Genomic DNA, 25,941 nt, shown 5'->3' with positions numbered 1-25,941 from the left:
CCAATCCCTCTAAACAGACAGCTGAAGTGGTGCAGAACTCTTCCTGCATAGGCTTCTGAGTTCTCCACACCACAACTGTGGATTTAATGAAATCTGTGTGGCATGTTAGAGAACTTGTGTAGCTAATGAGCCAAGAATCTTTCTTCTAGAAAAGAAGATTGTTCTAGATTCCTTTTCTGAAGTAAAAATTAAGTCATGTGAAGGCCATCATGGAGGAGAGAAGTAGTCTTCTATGCACCTTCCATACATTTATGGAAGAGAGAAGTAGTCCACAGTCCAGCTGATTCCTTATGCTGTTCTACAGCTGTGCTTGCAGGAGTTGAGCTGCAGATTTCACAACTTTTAAAAAAAGTGTGATCTGCTACTTTATTTTTGTCTTTGTGATGCTTTGTTACTTAATAACATTGAAATGCAGTCTGATCTGCAGCCTTGGAACCATGGGGATTCTAAAATGCCTTTAAGAGCACTGGCAACTCCAGCTACATAAAGAAAACTAATGCTGCTCCAGTAGGCAGAATGGGATTATGGGATTTTTTTCCCATATATTCAGTATGCAGGAAGCTCTCCATGAGATATATGGACTTGGTTAATTACCATCCACTCTGCGCCTTTTTCTTCTTGAGCAAAGTGGTTTCAAAGTCAGTGAGCAAGGCCTTATCTCGAGGTCCTATCTCCCTACCAGATAGGGTTCAAGCCAGAATGTGGCATACAAATGAATGTGCGTGACATCCTATTGCACACAGAGAAGAGGGAGATGTATACTTGCATATTGCAAGCTATTTCTGTGGTTATCCAACCTTGAAGACCTAGCACATTCTAATGGAAAAGCGTTCAGGTGGCAAAGATCTTTTCATACTGCATTCAGAGCAGAATTGGTAACTTCTGATTCAAGGCTATTTGTGTGTGGAACAGCTTGTGATTGCTACATCATGTTTGTGATAAATTTAATTGAAGCAAATGTTTCATCTGGGAATAAGTATAGGTATCTTGCTCATTTATGACTCTGGTAGAGGTGTCATTCAGCTGTTTTAATGTTAGGTTGATTGCAGCAACTGCATGGCAGATGATTAGTTGGCAGAAAACTTTTGAATGACAGTTTGGGGATTTTCTATGTGATGATCCGGAATTCTGCATGATATTCCTGATATTCTCATGTACATATTTCAGAAATATTTTGAATGTATGCTGATTGCTCTTTACTGTACCTCCTTGCTTCCAAGAACTTCCAAAAGCTGTAGTCAATGAAGTTCAATAACATGGAAAGTTCTCCTGCAACTCTTTTGGGGAAGTGGAATGACTTTTTGAAAGATAATGGTGGAGCAACCTGGAAAGCACTGCGAGAGAGAACAAGAGTGGTTACTTTTCTGTATTTGAGTGTGTGACTAGTAAAAATAATTGCTAGTAGACAAAAAGTAAACAGAAGGAAATTCCAGATTCTCTTGCATATGTCAAAGTATATGTAAAAAGTAATTATATGGTGACATAGGAAATGTATGAGTTTTTTCAGCCAGAGTAAATTAATTTAGAAACTTAGCATAGATTATGTTTCTGCATGGGCTTGACCTGCAGTTTTTCCCTAGAACAAGTGTGAATATGGTTATACCAATAATACTGGTAAGGAAGGAAGAAATGCTCTGATGTTTGGGGATGGTCAGCATTAGTGCTCAGTATCTAAGGCATCTGATCTTTATATTACTCTCCATGGAGGGTTCATGCAGTGTCTCTGCCCTGGAAATTTGCAGAAAAGACGCAGCTAAAGAATATAGAAGAACACAGAAGTCTGGAATAGAGGAACTTGTAAGATGTCATGCAGTAGGTTCTGTGTGAATCCACTCAATCTCTTAGAAGTTTAACAGAATAGTCTTTTCCTATGCTTGCTGTCAAAAAACACAGCTTAGCATCAAAATGACTGTCCCTGCTTGTGAGGTTCTCCTAAAACTGACTAAGTCAAGCGGCACTATCCGCTCAGAGTTCACAACTTTGTCCTTGTGCAAATGTAATATTCCCTGGGAACTAATCTTTGAATGGTTTGAAAGGGGACATAGTCCTGGCTAGCCACTAGAATTTTAGTTCAGGCTACAAGATTTTCTGCAAAATAAACAAATGAAAATGCTACAAACTTGCACAGACAGTTAATTCTTAGCCAGAGACATAAGACACATCATTTGCTTTCGGCTTTTGCTTGTTCTTTCTGCCTTTGAGAGAACCTCAAAAACAGTGGTATTGAGTATGAGAGAGAGGGTGAAATCAGGCGAGTCAGAACATGCCTATTTGTAAGATATTTTTGGTGTGTATGTCTGCTTGTGAACAGTCTAAATATGCATGTGTGGTATGCACATTGTAACAGTCTGAAGAGGCTTTAAAAGTTCATCTGTGAGAGATGCCCAGTTCTTTTAAATGCTTCCCTAATTTAAAACTAGTACAGTCTTTTGGGTGAAATTTTAAAGTATGTCCAGTGTATTTCTGTTAGTGTTCCTGAAGACCAAGTTACATTTTTGGAGAGAGCCATTGTTGTATAATTCCTGAGAATATTACAGCTTTTGTGCTGTAGAGCTGATGATTTTAAAATTTTAATTGTTAGAGTTTTTTCTTTTGTTTGATGTCTGTTAGAAAGAGAGGCATTAATAGACTGGTAATGATGGCACTTGAATTAGGAGATGGATTACTACACTAAGGATTTTTAATTATCACAACAGCAGTACTTTAAATCATTTTTCAAACAGTAGACTATAGTGTAAGTGTTGGCATTGCTGTTACAAATTCACCTGGTGATCAGTGACACTGACTTTAGACAGATCAGTCCAGAGCTATTTTTACAGAGCTTTAAATAAATAAATAAATACATTTTCACTAGCACTGTCCATAGATTTAATTGTGGGTTTTCTTTTTTGGAGAGAATGGAGCTGAAATTGGTCTTAGAAGTGGCGCAGCAGGATTTTGCAGCTCTTTGGCTCTGATTGCACCAATATGACACTGCTTGGACTGCAACAATAAACCATAAAAATGGAGCTGGCAATAAAATTTCAGATTTGCTTTGATTTTCTCTCTCCATATTTTCCTAGCATTGTTTTAGAAAGACATGATGCTTTTGGTGGCATCATGTAGTTGCAGTATTGTGATTTAAATAAGTATTTGACATGCTAATTAACTGAACACTACACTAGAAGTGCACCATGACTTATGAGTTATCTCTGAGAAATATTTAATCATGAGAATTTTAACAGGATATAGTTTTTTGGGGGATTTTTTGTACATGCTTTGTAAAAAATAACTGTGGTGTTAGGAGAATAGGACTTGTTGGAAAATCAATCTGTACCTTGCATTTTGTTTTTAAGAGGGATAAGAAAAGATATCTAAGTCCTAAAGAAGACAAACATTAATTATTTTATTTATGATATAACTGCTAATTCTCTTGTATGAGATACTTTTTAGGGGGTGTTTTTGCATCTGAAAATAAATGCTCAGGGTTTAGATATGAGATATTATTAGGTAGACACCAACTTCCAAATTGGAGACATTTAGATTTTTGAACTGCAGATTATCACCTCCTGTTATTTACCTAAAATTCTTGGTGAATATGGTCTCTCTCTTTTGCTTTCCATAGGCTTTTGAGGTGCAGTCTTACACTTTGTGCATATCTAAGCTGACACTGCTTTTCATTACATTTCTAAATACATTTTGCATTTGCCTTGAAGGCTGCATGTTCAGATGGGAGTTAGAATACCTGTCATGCTCCTCATTCAGCAAACTTCTGGGGAGAACAGCTTTACACAAGAAATACCTCTGCTGAACTGAGACGCAAAAGTCCTGAATGTTTACTTCATAAAAGAAGCAAGCATTTTGAATGGCTTGGTTTTTTATGTTGTTATTGTTGTTGGGGTGTTATTTTTATGGTTTTTTTTTCCTTTTGATAGGAAATTACCAGATACAATCAAAGCCTTGCAATAGCTAACCTCCCATGTGTGATTGCTGTTATGGCAATAACTGTCTTTTGTAATAATAAACCATTTCTCTCAGGGAGCCTTTTTGTAACTTAAGCAATGCTGGGAGAAATTAAGTGTTGCTCCTGGCTGAGGGAGGGTGCCAGGTTCAAGCACTTCTCTAACAGCCTTCGGAAACTTTTAAAAGGCCTTTTCCACACTTGAACATGTGTGGAAAAACAGTTTGTGAGTTTCCCATCACAGTCACATACTTCCTGAAAGAGCCATGAAAAAGTTTATGTGTGAGCTTAAGGTCCAGGTATGAAAATGAGCAACAAGTCTGGATTGGTAATTCATCCTAGCTAACAATTGGTATGGTACTACAAAAAGATAATTTTTTCTTGGGGTTTGGTAGATTAATTACTAGTATAAAACATTCTGTAATGTGGCTTAGCCAAATTAAAAGTTAGCATTCCTATCTTTTCAATTAATTAGTACATCTTATTTCAACCCTTCATTTTCCTCACTCATACAAAATATTAAAGTATGACTCTTTAGATTTTATGGAACAGAACACTGACTATGGGTGTAGATACATTGATTTATATATATTAGGATTATTAATTGTTGGCATGATCTTCATGTGTGTTTGGAAATAAACTAAAATTTCAGGCTTACAAAACACGGACCACATTTTTAAAAATGAAGCTGTTTTCTCCATTCTGTATTGCTTCTGTTGCCCTTAAGATATTGGGGTGAAGAAATAAAGTAAATTCCATCATCTAAAAATAACAAAGATAACAGAAACACATAAATCAAGTATAAATAATAGCAGCAAAAGTCAACTGAGGATTTAAAACAATAGTTTGTCTCTAACAGCAGGAAGGAATAAAAACAGAGCAATGAAATATCCTTTAATTGTTTTGCATAATTATTACTCTTTTTTAAGTCAGTTGATCTTTAAATATTGGAAAGCTGTCACACACACATGCATGGCATATTTTTTGAGAATCACATCAATATCTTTGTATATAAATTGAAGTAAATTAGAATGTATATTTCAAGTCTTAGAGATTGTCATACTAGGCCATAACAACAAAATAGTTATTTCATCAATTAACAAATTGAAGTGCAAATGGTTGAATATTTTTGTTAGGCTTAATCCTAACATGTGATTTCCAGTACTGAAGTGGTTAAAGACAGTTTAACCTTTGTTTGCTTGTTTGTTTTATTCTGGTTTACAATAATGGTGTACCCTTCTTATTTATGTTCCCAGAAATACAGTTAAGTTAAAAAGCCTCACATGCATCAAAATAAGAGGCTCTTTTAATGAAAAATTTTATGCTTTACAAGACTTTAAAACTTCACATATAAGTATTTGTAACACTGAAGTCTTTAAGTTGCACTTAGTAAAGCATTAATTGGCATATCCTAATTGAGTAGTTACAAATGTGTTGCTGTGACACTCAAAGCGTTTATATGCTGGGAGTGAACCTGGGTTGTTGTGGTTTGACTTTTTTCTTTTTCTTTTTCTTTTTTTTTTTTTTTTTTTAACTCATTTTCCAGTGGACTGAATATATTAGTGATGAATGTGCTGTGAAACTGTTTGTTTCCATGCTGGAAAAGTTTCATGGCTCCAGCAATTGCTAGCCATTTTACCACACAGCATCCATCATTTTGTCAAAGTTTTAATGTTTTGTAGTGAACCACCTAGGAAAGAAAGGCGGAGAAAAGAATGACAAAACAGCCCAATTCTTTCATTCCATGCCAAAAAACTGACTGAAGTTTATCCCTGTTTGCCCTTGGAACAATTAATGTGACATTTTCCTGAATGCCATACTAAATTTGATTGTCAGTTATTGAAATGTATGTTTAAATCAGCAGTGATGCAACTCCAAATGCTTTTTTCATTAATGTCATTGAAGCCTTAACCCACTACCTTTGACACATAACAGAATTAGAAAGCCTTTTGGACCATTTGGCTGAAGTTGTGCCCTCACTACAGTATCTCAGTTTGCTTGGAAACATTGCTTGCCCAAATGAACTGGTCTGCAAAGAAAAGGATGAAGATGACTACCAGAGATACAGGTTAGTGTTTTCATTTGTAGATGTGATAAGGCGCGAAAGTTTTTGTTTTACTACTGGAAAAATACTAAACGACAGTCAACTCAGAGTCTCAAACAAACACCTACTCTCTTCTGAAAGCATTGTAATGTTCTGCCATGAAACACGTGGGAATTTGAGTGGCCCCCATTTCAGTGAGACCATACTCAGGAACCCTGTTTCAAGAGACATTTCAGTGCTGTATAGCACAGGTCTGAGTCGAGCAGGTGTGCACAGGATTTCCTGAGTGTGAATATTCGTATACCCCTACTCAAGGCACTTCCTTCTTTAAGGCCAAGATAAGGCAAGGTCTGCATACCCTAAGGGTGAAAGGCAATAAAAAAGAAAAGAAAAGAAAAGAAAAAAATCACTCCACTGAGATAGCCAGTTGCCTTATCTTCTGCTCAAGTTTGATACGGTGCTACTTTGCTTCTGCTGTAGTTATCAAGGCACTATTAACACAGAATAAATGACTCCTCCTATATTGTGTTGCTTCACTCAGAGCAGTTACATTCTAATAAAAAACCCAAATTGTCTTTAAACCATCTTTATAATGTAATATCAGTGAGCTAGATTACACAAGAAGTTATCTGAAATTTAATATGGGGACTTGATAAAATACTATAAGTCCAACTGAAATGTTGCTAAAAGTTGTAAGGATTATTTAAAAAAACCCCAGAAATACTCATAACTAATGATGGTTATGACTATAGATCCATAACTTATGGAATGTCTGCTAAGTGATGTAATTTTCAGAGCTACAACCTTAAGACAGGTGAGACATTGATTATGCAGGAATAAAGAGACATTAGATGTATTTTTCCTTGCTACCACCTGAGGCATTATTTCAGTCCTCGTGTGCTGACATTTTTTACCTTGTCTCTGAAAGGCATTTGGAGGCAATTCACAGCCAAGCAGTGCTGGTCACCTTGCCTTGCAGAGCCTGAGCTTGCTTTTTGTTAGCATCATCCACAGCATTCAGAGCTATATAATAAACTCTGATCTTATCTTCAGGTAATCCAATCTGTGCTCTAGGAGTTAGGATAAAACAATACAAAGTTGCAGAGACTAAAAGCAGTTTTATGGGGAATTTATGGCCTTGAATTTGTTGCATTCAGAAATGGTGAAGGTTAAGCAGCAGCTCTACTGTCCCAGATGTGCATGTATACTTTTTAGTTTGTTTCAAATTTTTGAAGAGGCTTTCTAGATTGTCACACTTTCACCTTTTAATGATTCCACTTTTGAATCCAGCTTAGCGTTTTTGTTTTCACGGAGTAGAGCAGCCTAGGTTTAATAAAATATTTTCCCATTGCTTTCACACTTAAGTGAAAGGTATGCCTACTATCCAGCTTACAAGACTATAATAGTGCTGTCTCTATGTAAATTTATGTGACATGTGCTCTGGAAAATTGCTTAAAAAATGAATGATATTTCTGCAGTTTACTGTTTTTCACTTTAAGTATGTTTTCTGACAATATGTCTCCTATTAATCATTTAAGCAAAAGTAGTATGTTAAAGGAGCCATTCAGAGGCAAGAACCCATGGTTCATTTAGTGCTCTCTGAAAAAATTTCTATTGATTGACATCCTCTGTGGTTATGTGATGTAATATTTATAATATGTCACAGAGCCATACATCAAAACAAGCACGTCCCTTGTTTCATTTCAATGCAAAAATGTTGATTTCAGAGAGGTCAAGGTAGTTTCAGGTCTCATCGTGGTAAACCACGGTGTCAAAATGTGAAAGGATTCTACTTATATATTTGCTGGAAACTGCAACATTGTTTCCATTTTATTTCCTCTCAGTTTTTCAAAACCCTGGATGTTTTTTTCCGTATAAACTAGGTTGATTGAAGTAATTTTAAGCAAGAAGAATGGGCTTCTAATTAGTTGAATGATTTATGGTTCTGCTGCTATAATGGAAGTTTTCTGATCCTTTTCCATTATTATTTGTTGCATTATATGAAATGTATTTGCTAGACAGCATTAGACTCAAAACCCAAAACCAGGGATCAATCAATTGATCTATTTGCCTGTCTTTAGGGGAATATATATCACCTACATGATGGAACTGATTACAAGTACTCTTCTACTTTACTCTGAGTAGCTAATCCAGAGTTTTTGATATGCATTCTAAGCATCTTGAACGCAACTTTTATCTTCCAATTTCAGCATTTTTTAATGGTTTGAAATAGCTTTTTTTTCCTAAGATTTTTTTTTAGAAATTTATCAGAAACCATCAAGAGATTACGTTCATGTGAAGTTGAATTATGTAAAAAACTTGAATTATGAAAACATTGTGCTTCTCCATAGCTACAACTAGCTTTGTTTTGTTCTCAATGGGAACTTCTTTTTGTAAATTTTTGCACTGACCATTGGAACCAGAGCTTCATTTTTCATTGAGCTTTAATTTTGTTCCTACTGAGTTCAATTAGAGTTCAGGCTATTTAATTCCTCAACCAGAAAGAGAAAGGTGCTAGAAATCAAAGCTTTACTTAATCTTCTAATTCCAACAAACTGAAAAGATCTGTTAACCCCCCAAAATCTTAATGTTAAAAAATGTGGAAGATCATTTATTTGAAAATTCAAGGTCCAGTAATTCACAATGATCATAAAAACAGAGGTTAAAAGTAATATTATTTACTTTAAAAATGATTAGGTTTTATCAAAAATACTTGAAAAATACACAAAAGTATGCTTTTGGTCAAGGAATGATGATCTATTTCTTCAGGTGATCCATTGGTATACCATTCCTATAATTTCATTACTAGAGCTCTTTCATAGTCTTACATTAAAACTACATTTTATGCTGAAATATTATTGTGGGTTTTTTCTCAAAGTAGTTATTGTTTGTCTAAGAACTATAGCAACTTTTGAATCAGATTTTTTTAGGGAAGAAGAAAGTTTTTTTTGCCATCCCTGCTATTCCTTCTTATATTTAAAATGTGTAGGAAAAAAATTGATGAAAAAAATCTCTGGGTTATTGGAATTTTTGCTTGGACAAAAAAATGAAAATGGGACGTTCCCTTCTGTGATATTTTTATGAGCAAACCTGTTTGGTTCATTTTAAAGACTCATTTTTTTTTTCCATCCTTGTTATCATGGCTTTAGTTTCTTACTATTAAGAATAATCTTTAAGTTCTCTTTATCTTATTTTTGAAGCTTTCTATATTTGGGTTAATATTTTGCAAAGGTATATTTTGGTGGTGAGGACAAGTGAAAGCAGAATATCTCATATGTAATGGTGATAGGAAAATTTAAAAGCTTTTGGCTACAATAGGAAGCAAGAAACACAGAAAAATGGATTGCAAAACAGAGTCCTCTAAAATAACCTAGTCTCCAGTCTCTGCTTTGAAGATTGCAGGAAAACAAAGGTCATGACCCAGAGATCAAAGTAGCAGAAGTCAACACAGTAATTGCAGGTTGCTTCTGTTGTACTCACAGCTGGTCAGTCCTGTGGGTGCATTGTTTGCAGAGAAAACTTCAAACGTGGTGTTAGTGAACTGTGAAAAATCATCTGGGTCACAATGCATTACAAAGCATTTGTGAATTCTGCAGGTGACCTCACCTATTTTCATTAAAGTGATATGATTGTGAAGAATTCATGCCGTGTGTGAAGTTTTCCGTGCTTGTTCATTCTTCTCTGCTCCTTATTGACATTTCCTGGAATGATGCATTCATTAAATGCTGTTGACATGGAAACAAGGGCAAGTGGAAACAAATGCTGGAGTTTATTTTAAATTAGCTTAAAAGTACATGTACTAGATATGCTATCTTTGGCTGGGGGAGCAAATGATGATAACCTTATGAAGTCCTCTTAAGATAAAACAGCAAGAAAGGAAGTGCATGTGTTTTGGATGGATTAACTTTTCAAACTAAAACAGCTATTCCCATCCCACAGTTTTGATTGTGAGAAATTATGGGTCTCCTAGCATTTTCAGTGTTCTTGCAGTTTCATTTTGTTTTATTGTGGTTTTTTGTTTATTTTTTTAATTGCTACAGGATTTGCTTTTCTATTTTAAATAGTCTTGTATTTGGATGGTGATATAAATATATATATTCATTAAGTAGTAGCAGACCAGAAGTCCTCACTCTGTAATGAAAATAATATATATGATCATGAGTACCAGTGAACTGACTGTTGAGGCTCTCTTTAAGCAGGAGGGATTGAAGCCTGTGGTCATTCTTTGTATGTTCTTTATGAACTTAATTAGATGACTAGGGTATTCCCTTACATCTGTATAATCTATGAACCTGTGCTGCTTCAGTGTTTGAGTGAAGCCTTGTCATCCCACCAGTACCTGGAAGGAAAAGTGTGCTTGCAGCACATCAAATGGCCACACAAGGTCCATCTGAGAATAGCCACTGGAAGGGCTCATGAGCAAGAACAATTACCATGCTTTTGTTCAGCCAAATAAATCGAAGTACATAATACCCAATTGGTTTGTACTAACACAGTAAATTGAGGCAAAACTATAATTACTGTTACGTATGTAGAGAAAGATTTTTCTAATTCACAGAGTTTGCTACACTGAAGAAGAGCAGAGTGTGTTAAAATATTGGGAAGTGGTGTGGATTTCTGCATGACTTGCAAGCCCCTCAGAATTCCATGGTCATCACCAAACAGTGCCAAGGCTGCTCAGGGTCTCATGTATCCTCTAACAAACCTCATGCCAACATCCTGCCCTCTCTTCTGGAAGATGCTGTTTTAAGCTTATGACCTGTCTTCCTGATCTGTGTATTTAACAAATGCTTTTGTTACAGAGGAAATTCTGTAGCCAGCTATATGCTGTTTGGGGGTAGAAAGGTAAATTTTTTGGGAGTGCAGAAGAAACAATCACAGAACATAGTGTTTATGACAGTAGTTCACTGTCGTAAACATGTTTCAATTCTTCTGATTTCTTTTTTTTGTCTTTCCCCGTTTAAATGCTGATCTAACTTAGCCGACTTCAGATTACTTATTTTTTTCTAGTTTATTATAATGTAACTGAGAGCATAATCAGTCCTTCAAAGTTTGAAGTAGGCATATTATTTATGTTTTGTGATTGTTAAGGAAATATAATAACACAGAAAACAGAAAAGTGAAAGTAAACACTTTCTGAAACAGAGCCGGTATGATACAGGTAGAGCTGGATACTTCTGCATTCTTGTTGGCAGATATTTCTCAATTTTTCACAGCAGTTTTTTTTTTTATTAAATATTGATGCATATAGTACAGTTTTATGTTCCAGTTTATGTTAATTACAGTACAAACTGGAATACTATACAGAATCTAGTTCTTACCATAGTCTTTGACTAAAGGTTCAGCAGAAGGGTTTGCAAATATGCCTTTTTTCCAATATCCTGGCAGGTCTGTAGGAAAAGTTTTAAAATTATGTTTATTGCATGCAGCCCATACAAAATTGGTAAATGAGTTTTTAATCTTTATTGTAATTTTTACTAAACTAAGATGTAAATAACATTAAATTTTATATTCTGTAACGGTTTTCCATACCTGAGTGGTCCTGTTGGTATGATGAACACCTGTTATGAGTTTATTTTCATGAGACTGATGGCACCCATGCCAAAAGGCAAGATGGGGGAGATGATTCTGAACAAAAGAAGGTGCATCTTTACTTAATAAATAATTTCTTTAATCCATTAGGAATTAGATGATCAGTTTACAGGCAATGATAAGTGTATATGTAAGCACCTTCCTGGTGTGTCTAGTTTTTACTTTTCTCTCTTTGAATCTCACCTTTATCCTCATCACTGAAGATAATAAGATAACCTTTTTTCACATCACAACAAAGTTGTAAAAACCCAGTAACAGCTGCTTCAGAACACATGGAGCAGGGCTAAGTTTTAAAATTATTAAGAAAAAGAAAGGAGGAATAGAAAGACCCTGCCCCCCAACTTCCAATCTAAATAAACCTTTGTAAACTAAATGTAGAATTGAGTAGATGGATCTTTCTTCATTAACCAGTGTGCTTTTAACTAGTGATTTTACAAGTCTGAAACAGGTGCAATGTGTCATGCAATTTATGGGTCCCAGTGCCTGACATAAAGTATTTTATGATGGCTGTGTTCTGTGTTATTAGTAGCTGTCTTTTTCTGCAGCCATTGGTGTTTGATAATAGTCTTAAAACACCCAAAATTACTTACCTGCAAGCAACATTCCATAGTCCCTGTTGACAGTTTGAATAAGTTTAGTGCCCTTTTGTTGTACTTTACCTTCAAAACAAACTGATTGAACCATCAATAGCTCCTGAGAGCTGACAGAGGCATGTCATCTGCTGTAACCCTCTGATAGTAGGTTATCTGTGGGAGTTAACCTCCCTGCATTGTTAACCGAAATGTTTTATGTACTATGCAACTTTAGGATACTGCTGTGATAACCTTAGTAACTAAGTCATACATCACAGTAAAGAGATTTTGTGCAACAAATAACCCTGGATTAAATTTACAAGGGTTGAATTGATATTGTAGAGTGTTCATTCCCAGGCTTTGGTAATCCTTTCCTGTATTTTTTATGGCAAACTTGTGTTACATTTAGATTGAAGCTGCATCTTCATATTTCTAGCTAAAATAAATCCAGGAAGCTTGCTATTTTTCCTCAGCCATTTAATATGAATGCATTGCATTATTTTCAAATAGCATAGTTACCTTTTATCTCACATTTTGTAAAAAGAATATTAATAAATGAGATTCCATTTTTAATCACCTTTTAAAATAATTAATTGCACCTATACCCTCCTTCTACCAGTGGAATAATATTAATGGTACCTACTTTTTAGTATTTGCTCTGCTTAAGGAGTGCAAGTTTGAAAAAAAGAACCAACCCCAAACTGTGACTTGTGGAGTAGTTTGCTGTTTCATTTGTGTGGGTAGGGTTTTTGGTTTTGTTTCTGGAATTGACAAGTACTAGTGCTAATTCTGTTTTTTGAAATGCAGTCAGGATGGCTTAAAAATACAAAAATACATTTGTATCAAGAAATGCTATTATAATTTTAAGCTCTTTTGAAATGATTGAGAGACTGACATTAGGGCTGTGATCCAAAGTCAGCATAGATGACAGTGCTGTCTTATTCTGTTGTCATTTTTGTTGCAGCCTGCTTTTCAATGGCATATTTCATTCCATCATTAAACATTTGCTGATTTTCTAATACCGATGTTTTCTTCACCTGAATATTCATCTTTTCTCACCCTACACTTAGTGGGTGTCTTTACTCATTTTTAGCTTCACTCTTCTTCACTCTTGACATATTGTTTCCTTCTGTACATGTCTTCATTTGAAAGAATCTGTTGTCATCAGAGCTTTTCTGCCAATAATGCAAGATGGATAGCTTCTCCTCCAGTGAAAGATAAGGGCCAGCAAAGTGCCAGGGAGGACTGGAAGGGCAGCCAGGAAAGCTGGAATGAGTCTGAGAATGTGTCTGTCTCACAGGTCTGTAGCTGTTGTTTAAGAAAATGGTCTTAGGAGATGTTCTGTTTTGTGAAGTGACTCTTTTTCTTCTACTGGTATAATTGAGAGCCATAGATTGAGGATTCACATTTAAATTGTCTGAGCATTTCAGAGCTGAGTACTGTCAGTTAAGTTGTTAACAATTTATGAAGGTGTTGCTTCAGAGGAATGGTGTACTTGATGGAAAGCTTTGATTGCACCATTAAATTTTGCTTGGTTTTAGAAGTAATTTTCACACGTTTATCTGGTTTTGACAACAGTATCATAAGATAAACTTTTACCTTTTGAAACATTGGGGTTTTTTGTGTTGTTTTGGTTTTTTTCCAAAATGTTATGCAGAGTTTTGAATTTCTTTAATTTCTTCCTCCCAGTGCCAGAGGGGATCACTATGAGGTGCAGCTCTCTGACTGACTTGGGGTTTATGCAGAGCAGCTAAGCTGGGGAGCATTATCATCACCTTTCTACCCCCTGCCAGGAAAAGTCTGATATTGCCCTCACTTTGCAGTGTCTGCTTCACATTTGGTTGACTTAATGATTTGTGCTTGAGGTGATTAGATATTTGGATTTGCCATGGTTGTGCCTTGCTTTGGTTTTGCTCTGCTGTGTTCTCTCCCTCCACAAGTGAGAAGCCAGTAGTCTTTTTCTGAGTCTAGAAAGCTGCTATCCTTCTAGTAGAAATGATAAATAGAATATAGTACTGATGAATCCTAATAAGAACTTGGAATTCTTAAAATATATTTCCCACAAATAGTCTCTCCATGTGTGCTTCTGCACTTAATCCTGGGCTGGAATCTGTATTCTGTAAGGCCACCTTGTCTCTCTGGTGGGACCAAATTCAAATTCTCCTTCCAAATGCTGATCATTGTGTTTTTAGGAAAATAAAATAAAAAAATCCAAAGAAGTGTTTGCAAATGGGAAGAGTTTTTGCAGAGAAGTTGGCTGGCAGTTTCCCATATCTCAGACTGATTTGCTCCCACAGTGTGGGCTGGAATCTTTGGTATCACTCAAAGTTCCTTTTCCCAAAAGGCAATGCAAAACAATTTCCAAGTTACTCTGTTCCTTGGTATGCTTTATACCTCGCTAATATACAGAGAGAACAGACACGTCTGTGGTGATTATTATGTTTGATCCACCAGTATTCAATGGTTTTGGCTCCATTTGAGAGAATAAAGTAAGTATTATAACTGCGCATAAAGTACATTGCATGAAAAAGGTGAATACAGAGAGGAGACAAAGGCTGTTGTTATTTTTGGCTGTCATTTTTTTAGTCATTGAGTCTGTGAGTATGTCTTTGTGCATTACTGGATTTTAACTGTGTGTATTTTGATATCTGTCAGATATTTTGTCCTGCACAAATTGACAAACCTGAAATTTCTCGATACTCGTAAAGTCACCAGGAGGGAGAGAGAGGAAGCCTTGATAAGAGGTGCCTTCATGAAAGTGGTTAAGCCCAAGGATGCGAAGGTAGGAGTGTAAATGAAAGTGGGAACAATAATATGATTCATTAACACTATTTTTAAATAACTCCAGGAGCCTGGCTGCATCTTTTGCTAAGGTAAAAAAAGAGGTGAAACCTTTCAAATGATAAATGTGGTCAGATGGGGGACAAAAGCCTTAGTAATTTTTCTGTGCTTTAATGTAGAAATTTACAGGTACCTTTCTATAGGGCTGTGGCCATGTTATCAAATTTCTGGTTTCAGCCTCCGTTTCACATAGCAAAGTAACTAATATGTGTCACTGAGCTTAAAAGAATATTTTTACACTGTCCAAGGCAACGTAACAACTGTGTGATATACTTTTGTGAAAGAATGCAATTTTTCTTTGACAAGTTGTCCCCTGCCTTGTATGTTAAACTTCTGTTGCAGAGCTCACATCTATGGTGTTTACTGGCTTTTATGAACTAGCTGATTCTAATTTTGTATGATGTTACTTAATGTGATGTCCTGCTAATAAACATTGACAGCATCAGTGAGAGTTTCAGTAATCTGAGCATTTCATACAGCTTCATGCCCAACAACTCTGGGCATCCTGCTGAAGCAATCAGAATGAGGATGGGAATTCTCCACTTTGCCTTCTTTTTCCATTGTTGATCAGTGCTTGATAACAGCAATCTGTGGTGTGCTCAGAGTGCTTTAGTATTGCAGAGCTTTCTTGAAACTCTGCTCAAGTGTTCACTCTACTTGCTTTCTATTTGCTGCTTTTTCTCTAAAATATACCATCAATAATTTATTGCAGATTTCCAATAATGCTGAATAATAATGTAGTGGTTATGGAAATGCACTGTTGGGTAGCATAACAGTGTTGCTGGATAAATGCATTATTGTGAGTACAATTGCAGTGTATTACAAATTAATTCAGACTGATTAATTTATAACTACTAAAATGTTAACAGTTCTGATACAAACATTGCTTTGATATATTGTTTACCACTGCCTTTAGTCATTTCAGCTTCATATACGTAGTGAATGGAATAAGTTATTTTTAAGCTGTGGTAGAGATCCTATTCACAGCAAACCACCTTTGAATCTGGCCAAATGCAACAGCTGAATTGTGTTAGGTATAGCATATGTATGTCATCTTTTACAATTCTTCTTGTCTAATCAGATTTTGGATCTGGTGAAGTTTTTTAAAAATTTATCTAAGTTAGATCTTTCATTTAAGAGTCTACTCCGTGAATTGCAGCCAACTTGATAGTGTAAGAGAAAAAAGTGTCTCTCAAATTTGGAGTTACTTTTCTGGATTAAACCTCTTTTTAAGTCAATAGCTAAGGGTAAATTACTTAACAAATTTAGGGATAACATCTTTACCTTTTATATCTACAATTGAACCTTTTGTATGGTTTTGAATTATTTACCCACTAAGTCTTATGATAAACCATACATTTATTTCAGAAAATTTGCAGAAGGCTCCAATTTACTGTTGTTATTGTCATACTAAAGAGTTTTTTTCTTCTTTATAAATGGTACAGTACAAATTACTGATGGTAAAATCATGGTAAATTATTTTTATGGCATGAATTAATGCTTCTTAAGGTGCCATGAAATTACCCTCATCATACAGTATTATATACATATCACAGAAGTGGCTAATTTAAAATAATAATTAAATTTGATGCAGATATTGTAAAGTGCTCCAAATTGTTTAGAATTTGTGCTTATTTCCGAGGATATTTTCATGCTTACAGTACACATGCATGCAAACTCTTTCTATGTCTGAGAAGACTCATAGAATTTTCTCTGCATATATGCTTTGAAATGCAGCTAAGTATGTGTACAGCTATTGACAGCTCTGCTTGAAGACCACAGCCAGCAGCATTCCTCCATAAATCACACAGATGATGTGCACAATAACTGTACTTTTGAGTTCTGTCATGTGTTATACATTGCATACATAATGGGTTTTTATTCTCTAGCCTTCCTATTTTCTGGATATTGTGTCCTCTGTTCATCAGCTCTACTCCCACATAGCTGTCAATATTTTTGACCAGCTTCAGCCAGATTTAGCAGGCAGGTACTGGTAATATAGTTTAAGCTTTCTGAAACTAGTTAGAGATTACACCTTGATCCAAACTCAGAGGAAGATTGCAGCATATCCAGTATTGGTCATCAGAAAAACTTAGTAAGTTGACATAGAGATACATAAGACCTTGATGATAATGACTTCCCGAGAATGGGGTTTTCTTTTCCTTTCACCTAAGGCAGCAGGCACTGTGTCAGCCTGTGTTTACCAGGAAAGGAGATGCAGTGATTAGTATTTATGTTGGTAGATGCCACATTAAAATCTTCTGCCAGGTTTAGTAACAACAGTGGGCCTTTCAGACCTGCTTTTTCAGGAAAAAAAACCCTAAAAACAACAAACCAACAAAAAATCCTAACTTATGTGGCTTTTTTCCCTCCATTATGATAAGCAGGAGATGGTGTGGCTTATTCAGCATAAAAGGCAGACTGATGATCTAAAGGGGCTGTGATGCGGGGAGTTGTTTTCATTTTAGTCTTGACATTAAATACTTGGGAGAGCAAAATACCCCACCAAGAAAAAAATACACAAAATGAGAATAAAAGCAAGAAATTTCCATCTGACTAGCTTGTGTTTACTCAAATGCGAAAGTATCTAGCAATCACCAGTCATCACTAAGTCATAAATATTTTATTTTGTATATTTTTTTTAACTTTCATTATTCCCTATTTTATTTAACAGAACACTACACTTTCTTGTGCTTTGCTTCATTTCATCTTTTGTTGGAAATGCATCTGTTTTTGATATGACTGTCTTAAGGAGAGATACAATCATTTATTAGAAAACAGTTTAATGTTACAATGCAGTATTCCTTCTCACTATGTAGGTGAGCTAAACTTCATTATTCTGTTATGTTTATGTTTTCTTTTGTCAAAATATTGAACATTGTATCATGCCTGCTTTTAATAAAGACTGGGGAAGTCTGGCTGGATAAGAGGCATTGAGCCAGATGAGGAAGCCTTGTTTAATGACCAGACCATGACCTCATTTCACTGGCATAAGTGTAGCTCAAAGTGGAAGCTGCCTGTCCAGTGTGAAGTGTGTTTCTGGGCATGACAGCATTTCACATCAGAAAGACAGCTCAAGAATACGACAGTCAAAATTGCTTAATTGTGTCCCGGCTTTGTAATTATTCATCTGTGCTTCTACAAAGAGTAGAGTTGTCATCTCTTGACATAATTATTTAAAACTGTACCCCTCTTTGGTTTATAGGTATATGAATTGTGCTTCCAACTGTTTCATTTTTCAAACTTAGGGATGCAAAGCAAATGTGATTTGAGAAAATATGTTAAGACTACACATTTTTACACTGCATATGATAGAAATAAAATGAAATTACGGTGTATTAAAGTACGTAAATTCATATTTTAAATGTCTGTATTCATGATCATTTAATCTACATGATAAAATGTGGATATATCCATTTAAGTGTGTTGCTATGAATAGATACACACTGTCATAAGTCTCTTTAAATATAAACTTAATTATTTAATACTGGGTCAGTCTGCTTGCTTTTAGCAAATACACGTATTTCCCAATATTTCTCAACCCATTTCCCTTACTGCATTTTTAAGGTTAACATTTTAATCTGTTTTAGATTTGGTGGTGAAAAAAAGCAGATGGTATTTGTTCACCAGTAACAGTTTTGTAGTTTATTGGGCCAAATCCTTGGAAGGTATCCTTAGTTATACTTCCAAGTAACAAATGTAGTATTAAATGGAGTTATTCTGCTTCCTTGCAGCTTTACAAAAGCATCTTGTCCACTGGCTGTAAGGGAACTCTGTACAACAAATATAAGGCATGGTATGGGTGGTTTGAATTTTTCAATATTTTTTCACTCTCAGATGCATTGTTTTCATCTCAAGTTATAATTATGAAACCTGACATAGCATTTGTTCTCTAAGGAACTAAGATGGAGACACTGAAGCAGAAAGGCAAGTCAAATATCTGCATTCCATGTAATAAATGTCTGTGATTCATGTCCACAGTGTTACTTGAAGGGTAGAAGGAGCTTATTTATTATGATAGGAAGAGTAAATATTTAGGCAGTACCATTAAAGAAATAAGGTGAGATAAAATCTGCAGTGTTGCTTTCACATCATTGGCAGTATTCTTGTGTTTAAGCTCACAGGAAAAGCTCTTTATCTAAGTGAGCAGTGCTGATATATGCTTCTATTAAAGTCAGATGAGGCATAAGGAACGATTTTAGCAATTTTTGTCCCAAACTATTTAACAAGAATCATACTTTTCTTGAATAGATGTGTTCTACCTGCTTCCATGAATATAGGCAATAAATTTTTGGCAGTATATCTCATGGACCTTTTTACACTCCTCCTCCAGATAGGAAAATGAGGCTGGTTTTAAAAAGTAAATAAAAGGAGACAGATAAAACTTTGGAGAACAGCTGCATTGCTCACAATCTTTTCCTTTTTACCATTGCCATTGTGTAGAGATCTTGATGTATGTATTTAGAGCATTTGAAGAACATGTAAACAGTAAAGAGCTTCTAAAGTGTAAAGAATCATTGTGTCAGTGAACTGCTAGCTCATACGATACCTCTTTGAGAGAGCTTCCACATAACAGGGTCCTTTATTGTCAGATGTCATCATTTCACACACCAAGACAAGGACATGAACTTAAGAGTCCAACCTAGACTGTAATGCAGTAAATAATATTTACTTTAAGGACATTGTAGCAGTCATGCATTCATCCATTTTACTCTTGGAAAGTTTAGCTATTTTAAGCAGAATTCCATAACATGTTTGGTTCATAACCTGCTGTAATTCCAGCTGTCAAGAGGGAAGAATAGACACGTGTGGGTCGTATGTGTGTTAGGATAGGGAGAAAGACTCTTCTTCAGTGTTGGTTCTTTCATTGATATTTCTTATAAAGCATCCTCATATGTTCTTTGGGCAGGGATTATGTGGATTACATTTCACTATATTAAAAATAGAGAAGGAAAAAGTGATACCTCTTTCCAAAATTCTTCCCTTAAAAAGAAGTATATGATTGTCATGAAGCCCATGTCATTTTAGCCATTAATGCTCCCAATGCATTTTTCAGATAGGAAGGGGTGATATTGCTGGAGCTCTGGCCTCAGTCCAGGTCAGGTGATTGCATTCTGCCTCTGTGGATTTCTCTACAGTCTCCATGTACTAAGGCATCCTTCTCCACCTTCTGCCCTCACCTCTTCTGTAATGTTGCAGTGTGCCAGTTAACCAGCTGCTACTTTGCACCTGATATGTGTGTATCTTTCAGTAATAGTGAGCAAATGATCCCTTTGTAAGACTTAAAATTTGTAAAGCACTTGAAAATTCTCTGATGAATGGCAAAAGGCACTCTATGTAATTAATTAATGCCTCCATTGAATTGAAGAAATTATTGCGACAACTTGTTTATTACCTCTGGGTTTGGTTTTGGTTTGTTTTTTTTTGGTTTTTTTTTTTTTTTTTGTTTTTTTTTTTGTTTTTTTTTTTTTGTTTTTTTTTTTTTTGTTTTTTTAATTTTCATTTGTGGGTTCAGATATATGGAAGCTTCAATAATTAGATGCTGGCTTTTGTGTTATCTATTCAATCTATTCAATAAAATGCCATTCAGCAGAATGTTACACCATGATATCTGACAGTAGGATCACGATTGTCTTAGATTCTTAGTGGATCAATATGGCTAGAGTTTTATATATTTTTGAAGGATTTTTTTCTTTTGAAAATAGAAACAGTGCTGGAGCAGAGCTTCTTGTAATTCCTCTTTTCTAATACAATGGATCTCATAATCAGATGACACCACTGTTAAGCACAGGAGTTGTGCATATGGTGAATTTTGTTAGAAAAGAAAAATGCATTTTATATGGCATTGGCAAAACTCTTGGTCAGCTTTTGTCCGTTCTTATGTTCCTATAAGTGCTTCTTTTTTTTTTTTTCCTGGACCTTAAGACACAGTATGCCACATGTGCTCAGTCATTTTGGCGAGTTATTCCCATTGAAATAGTAGTAGTCTTAAGTATCACGTTCAGAATTTATGTCAATTTTTAGCCATGAAACAAAGGTCCAGTTATAATTCTTCTGTCTGGAAACTGTTTGTCACTGCAATGTTTCTGGAGGAAAAAATCAGTGGCAAACTATCACTACCCTAGGATCTACCTGGAATTTTGCACATGTTTGTTTACAAGTTGGAAATAACTGTCATGGCTGATGTTATATTTATTGCTCGTTTTGGCTGTGGCTGGGTGTCCCACAGTTTCCACAGCAGGCTTGGCAGTGTGTGTGTGTGCCTGGCTTTGCTGATTCACTGACACATGAGAAGTTCCCCAGCTGTCAGAGATAAACGTGGTCACAAGGGCCACTGCCAGTGAAGACAAAGATGATTTGTTGCTGTGATCTTCTCAGGAGTGTGTCTTGCAGCAAGGAACAACTAAAGAACCATGACTTCATCACATAAAATGTGATGCAAATTCATATAACATCTTATTGTGAAATGAATGCTAGGGTTTGGTTTTTTAGTGTTGCTGTAGTCAGATGGAGTCAGAGAGGACAGGAAGAAAAGGAAAGGTAAAATGAATGCACTAATATTTCTAATCACTTTGGAAACAATGCAAATGCCCCAAAATAGTAGTCTAGTTCCATTTTTGGTACTCTAAAGCGTACAGCAGACTCCTATAGGGATGATAGATAAGTATCCTACATATGAGATGTAAGTTTTTTTGAAGCCACCATGGGAGACCAGAGCACGAAACTGTAGAGTGGCTAAAACAGCTTTAGAAACTTGGATTTAAGCAGCTGAATCCTGCCTTTCCTGTTGTGCTAAAAGAGAGATTGTGTGCTTGAAATATTGGCAGGTCAAGAACACCCAGAGCATTACAAAAAATAATCCTTCCCTTCACTAACATCAGCCAGAGTGTGGTCCAAGAGTCAGATAGGGCTGTGATGAGGTCATCTCCTGAAAGCTCAAGCATATCAGTCATTCTCTCTTCATTAATGACTAAGAACATGACCAATTTAAAGCTGGTTTATGAGTTATTTCAGGAAAAAATATTAATAATTTGTTTTCAGAGAAGGGCTAATATTTCTTCCCTTGTCTCCACCCTTACCAGAAATGTATAGGCCAAAGGGCTATTTTGTAAGAAATCCTGAACTTTTTTGCTTATGAGTTTCTAAAACTGCTCCCTTTGTCAAAGAAAAAGGATGCAACACAGTTTCATCTGCTCCCTTAAAATCATATTGAAGGTGCAGATTCTGGTTCCAGTTCCTGAATTTTAACTGAAGCTGGTGCTAAGATTTTTAAATTTTATCCATCGTGCAGACAATGGACTTGGCATAAAATCTTTAAGATTTGGTGACTTAAGTTATGGATCTGTGTTTCAGGGGGAAATCAGGGGTTCATTGTGGGGATAAAAAACTAAAAAATATTTGTGACTGAGAACTTCTCTTTGAAGAAGTTAGTGAGATTATAAAACTTTTGTATTAAACTGTTGCCCTGATTTATCGTATTCATCCTAGAAAAATGTTGATAGGAAAACATAAAAATAGTAATTAACTCTGTAATTAGAAACGTGTCTAAAAATAAGGAAAATATCAATCACACTTCAAAAATGACATCCCTTTGAATCCTGTTCTGTGAATGGTCTGTTTTAGAGGTGGGTTTTCTTGAGACTTCAGCATACAGGGAATCTGTCCTTAAGTGATATGCATTTAATTTTCAAATATATATATAAGTTATGCTTCAGTTGTAATGCATTAAATTTCTTTACATCTAGGAATGTAGTAAAGGCATGTGCATTGTCCCAAAGATGATTCATTTCTCTTTCAGCCTTGGTGGGGTTTTAAAACCTTAGGCATTCTTTCTTGTAAAGGAACCTGTGGGATATTTGCTTAATGATTAAATTACTGTTGCTTTTTTGATTCTAACTTAGGAGCTTGAAGCAAGCACTTAAAAAAAAAAGTCTTCAAAAGAAGTGTAAGAAAAAAGATTACAGGTTGAGCACTGCTTCTGGGGTAAAATGTGTATAAGTTTTTTCTTATGTCAGTACGGCAAACTATGCTATATATCTTATTCTGGTAAATCTCACTAGGAAATTTATAATTTGGGTTAAAATAAGGGGTAAATTCAGGACTGAGAAATTAAGACTTTTTTTCTTCACACATTATAAGACTAAACATACAACTTTTCTCATGTAATAGTTACAAACAGTTCACTGTGTAGGCCAAATGCTCTCTAATGCAGTAAAATTAAGAAATAATATGCTTTGAAAGTGATTTATGAGTGTGGTTAAACTGCCAGATTTACAAAGAAATAGTTCAGATCTTGGGAAGCCTCAGGAGTCACGTCAAAAATGAATTTGACCATGATTTAAACTGCTACTTTTCTTACATGACATTTAATATGTGTACTTTGGAGGCCCATATGTCTTTAATAAAATAGCATTAAGTTTTAAATATGATATGAATGCAGTTAGTTTCTAAATTCATAACCTTTTCCACAACTCCAAAATGCTAACCAATAAGGGAGTCACACATGCAATAAAACATAAACCTTAGAAAATAGTTTTTTATTAGAACGGTTAGACATTTGGCAGCTGAGTTGTAATGTAATAAATACGTGCAGCCAATGTGGATTTATCAGGCTTTGTTTACACTGTAAGCAACTGGGACCAGACAACTAATTATAACTGAGGAGCAAAGGTCATGAAAAGAATATTTTGTCCAGTGAATCTGGGCTTGCTAGGCGAACCCTATAATCCTAAGAAAAGTGATTTATTAAAAAGAAATACTAAAGCATGCTTCCCAGTTGAGTTTGTCAGAGAATATGATGTTTATTAGAGAGTCATATACTTTAAAACTGTTCTGAAGTACTAAGTGCTTCAAAAATCATGAAAATATAGACATGAAGAAAAATACACAATTTACAAAGGATTTAAATGTTCAGCAAATGGTGGCCAAAAGAGTTCAGTGTTTCATGAAAACAGCGAAATGGGAGTCCTGTCTATGCTGAAGTTAATAATAAAAAAATAATGCTATAATATTTTAAGAGGTATTTTTGTGTAATTTGAGGTGTTCTACTAATATTGTTAAAATAATGTATTTTGACATGAGTTTCTGAAATAGAATCCAGCCCACAGCAAAACCAGCTTTCTAGGTAGCTTGAGCTTTTACTCAGAACAGCAAATTCAGGTTTGCTTGCTGAGCTCCTCTATTCAACATGCATAAAACAATACTGCAAGCCTGTTCATGTTTTCTAGGTAGTCTGACTTTGTAACGAAGGGTATTGAAATGATGTGAGAGTTGTGAAAAGACAGATTTTCTGTGTACTCGGAAGTGTGTGGGTAGGTGGGGCATAAAGTCTTGATTATGGTATACTTTTTCCTTTAAAGTGCTTTCAGTAATTTGATTTCTGGTTATTGTGGCTCTAGAAAAATGACAAAAACTAAATTTAAAAAGTCTGCTTTGAGATGTATTGCAAAGTATATATTCAAATGCTAATCTCTATTCCTCCAGAATTATGGGTCCCCTAGAGCATCCAGAAAATTATTAACAGCATGTAATCCAGTTTGAATGCATCTTTACTCTGTTAGCCAAATCTTTACATAATACAAATCATTCTACCTATAAAAGCACAAATATGTTATTGTTCTCAACAGGCAATTTAATGCAGCTATAGGGAGGAGAATAAGAGAAAAGAAGATTACAAGCTGGCTGATCATGCTTTTATTTCTCTTAAATCTCTCAGCATTTCTCTGTGGTTGTACTTGTTTAAAGATTGTACACAACTGTGCTGTCTATATGATTTGGAAAGCAAATCAGCCTAAATATGAAGTTTCAATGGGTGTAGTTTTTAGGGGATTTGATACATTTATCACAAATATACATTTTACCCCAAAAGCAGTGCTGAACCTGTAATCTTTTTTCTTACAATTCTTTTGAAGACTCCAGTTTTGTGGTGGAGAGCTCAGTTATATTTGCCACCCAGTTGTGCAGCTTTAACTGTAGAGTAGCTATTAAAGTTAATTATTTTCTGGAGGGTTTTCTCAAAAGGACTATTTGTGTGATGCATACAGAAAGCATATGAATAAGGAAAAAACCCATTTTATTGAAATAATACGCAGCTATCTCCAGTCATGCTGTGGAGTCAGGATACTGCTTCAGTGGAATTATGTAAATTTGACAAAGTTTAACTCACAATTCTTGTAAGCAGGAAGGTGGGTCCACTCTGGCATATGTGTGCAAACTGTAGTTTTTTATTGTTACATTCTGCTGTATTACTCCTTGTATTATTTTGCCACCTGACTCTGGCTTGTGACTCTAACTATAAAGTTTTGCATCTCTGTGATAATAATTCTTTTGCTCTCTTGTGTTGTTTTGTTTTCCACTAAGCATGTGTCATTATGTTATGCATCTACTACCTAATCACCAATGATTGGAAATTTATGTAAAGTGTTTAGATATGAGTAAGCAGTCAGCCTATTATTATTATAAATTGCATACAGGTAATAAATGACATAAATGTTGGCTTTAAACTGAAAGGTGAAGGCACTAACACAAGAGAAATCTGTCTAGGAAGAAGAATGGAGTAGGAGAGGCAGTGAATGTTCCTATTCTACCTGTTTTCATCAAGCCCATCAAGCATGAACTGGAAGAAACTGTACATAACTCAGTAGAAAAAAAATATAATTTCTGAGTTTGAAATAGGATGTCACCTGCATGTTTTGCATCTAGCTACAGGTCTAGTCCTTTGGGTTGTTGAACATAAAGCATAAAATCTGTTTGCTGCTGAGTCTTAGAGCTGCTCTTGGAGAACTTCCTCGCTTTGCATGCATTTTGGCAGGAGTTTTGTGCTTTCTTTCATATTGCATATTGTTCAAGAGAAGTCTAACAGGTCACAATAGTAATCCAATGCCCCAGGACTGCTCAAATTTTTAACTATCTTGCTTTTTTATAATACCTCCCAGCTTTTTCCCTTCCTCTTA

The 25,941-nt window shown here is 35.3% G+C and overlaps 1 protein-coding gene across 1 annotated transcript in view; it reads left to right on the top strand.

Moving 5' to 3' along the window:
- LRMDA (leucine rich melanocyte differentiation associated) overlaps positions 1–25,941 on the top strand; it is a 606,518-nt gene that overhangs the window by 344,732 nt on the left and 235,845 nt on the right. Inside the window, exons 4-5 of the mRNA XM_058810747.1 lie at positions 5,869–6,008; positions 14,804–14,930. Of these exons, the coding sequence (XP_058666730.1) occupies positions 5,869–6,008; positions 14,804–14,930 (267 nt within the window). The remainder of the gene's footprint in view (positions 1–5,868; positions 6,009–14,803; positions 14,931–25,941) is intronic.

This window comes from Ammospiza caudacuta, chromosome 9 (assembly GCF_027887145.1).
Source record: "Ammospiza caudacuta isolate bAmmCau1 chromosome 9, bAmmCau1.pri, whole genome shotgun sequence".
Classification (NCBI taxonomy): domain Eukaryota; kingdom Metazoa; phylum Chordata; class Aves; order Passeriformes; family Passerellidae; genus Ammospiza; species Ammospiza caudacuta.
This window is presented reverse-complemented; position numbering and strand designations above follow the sequence as displayed.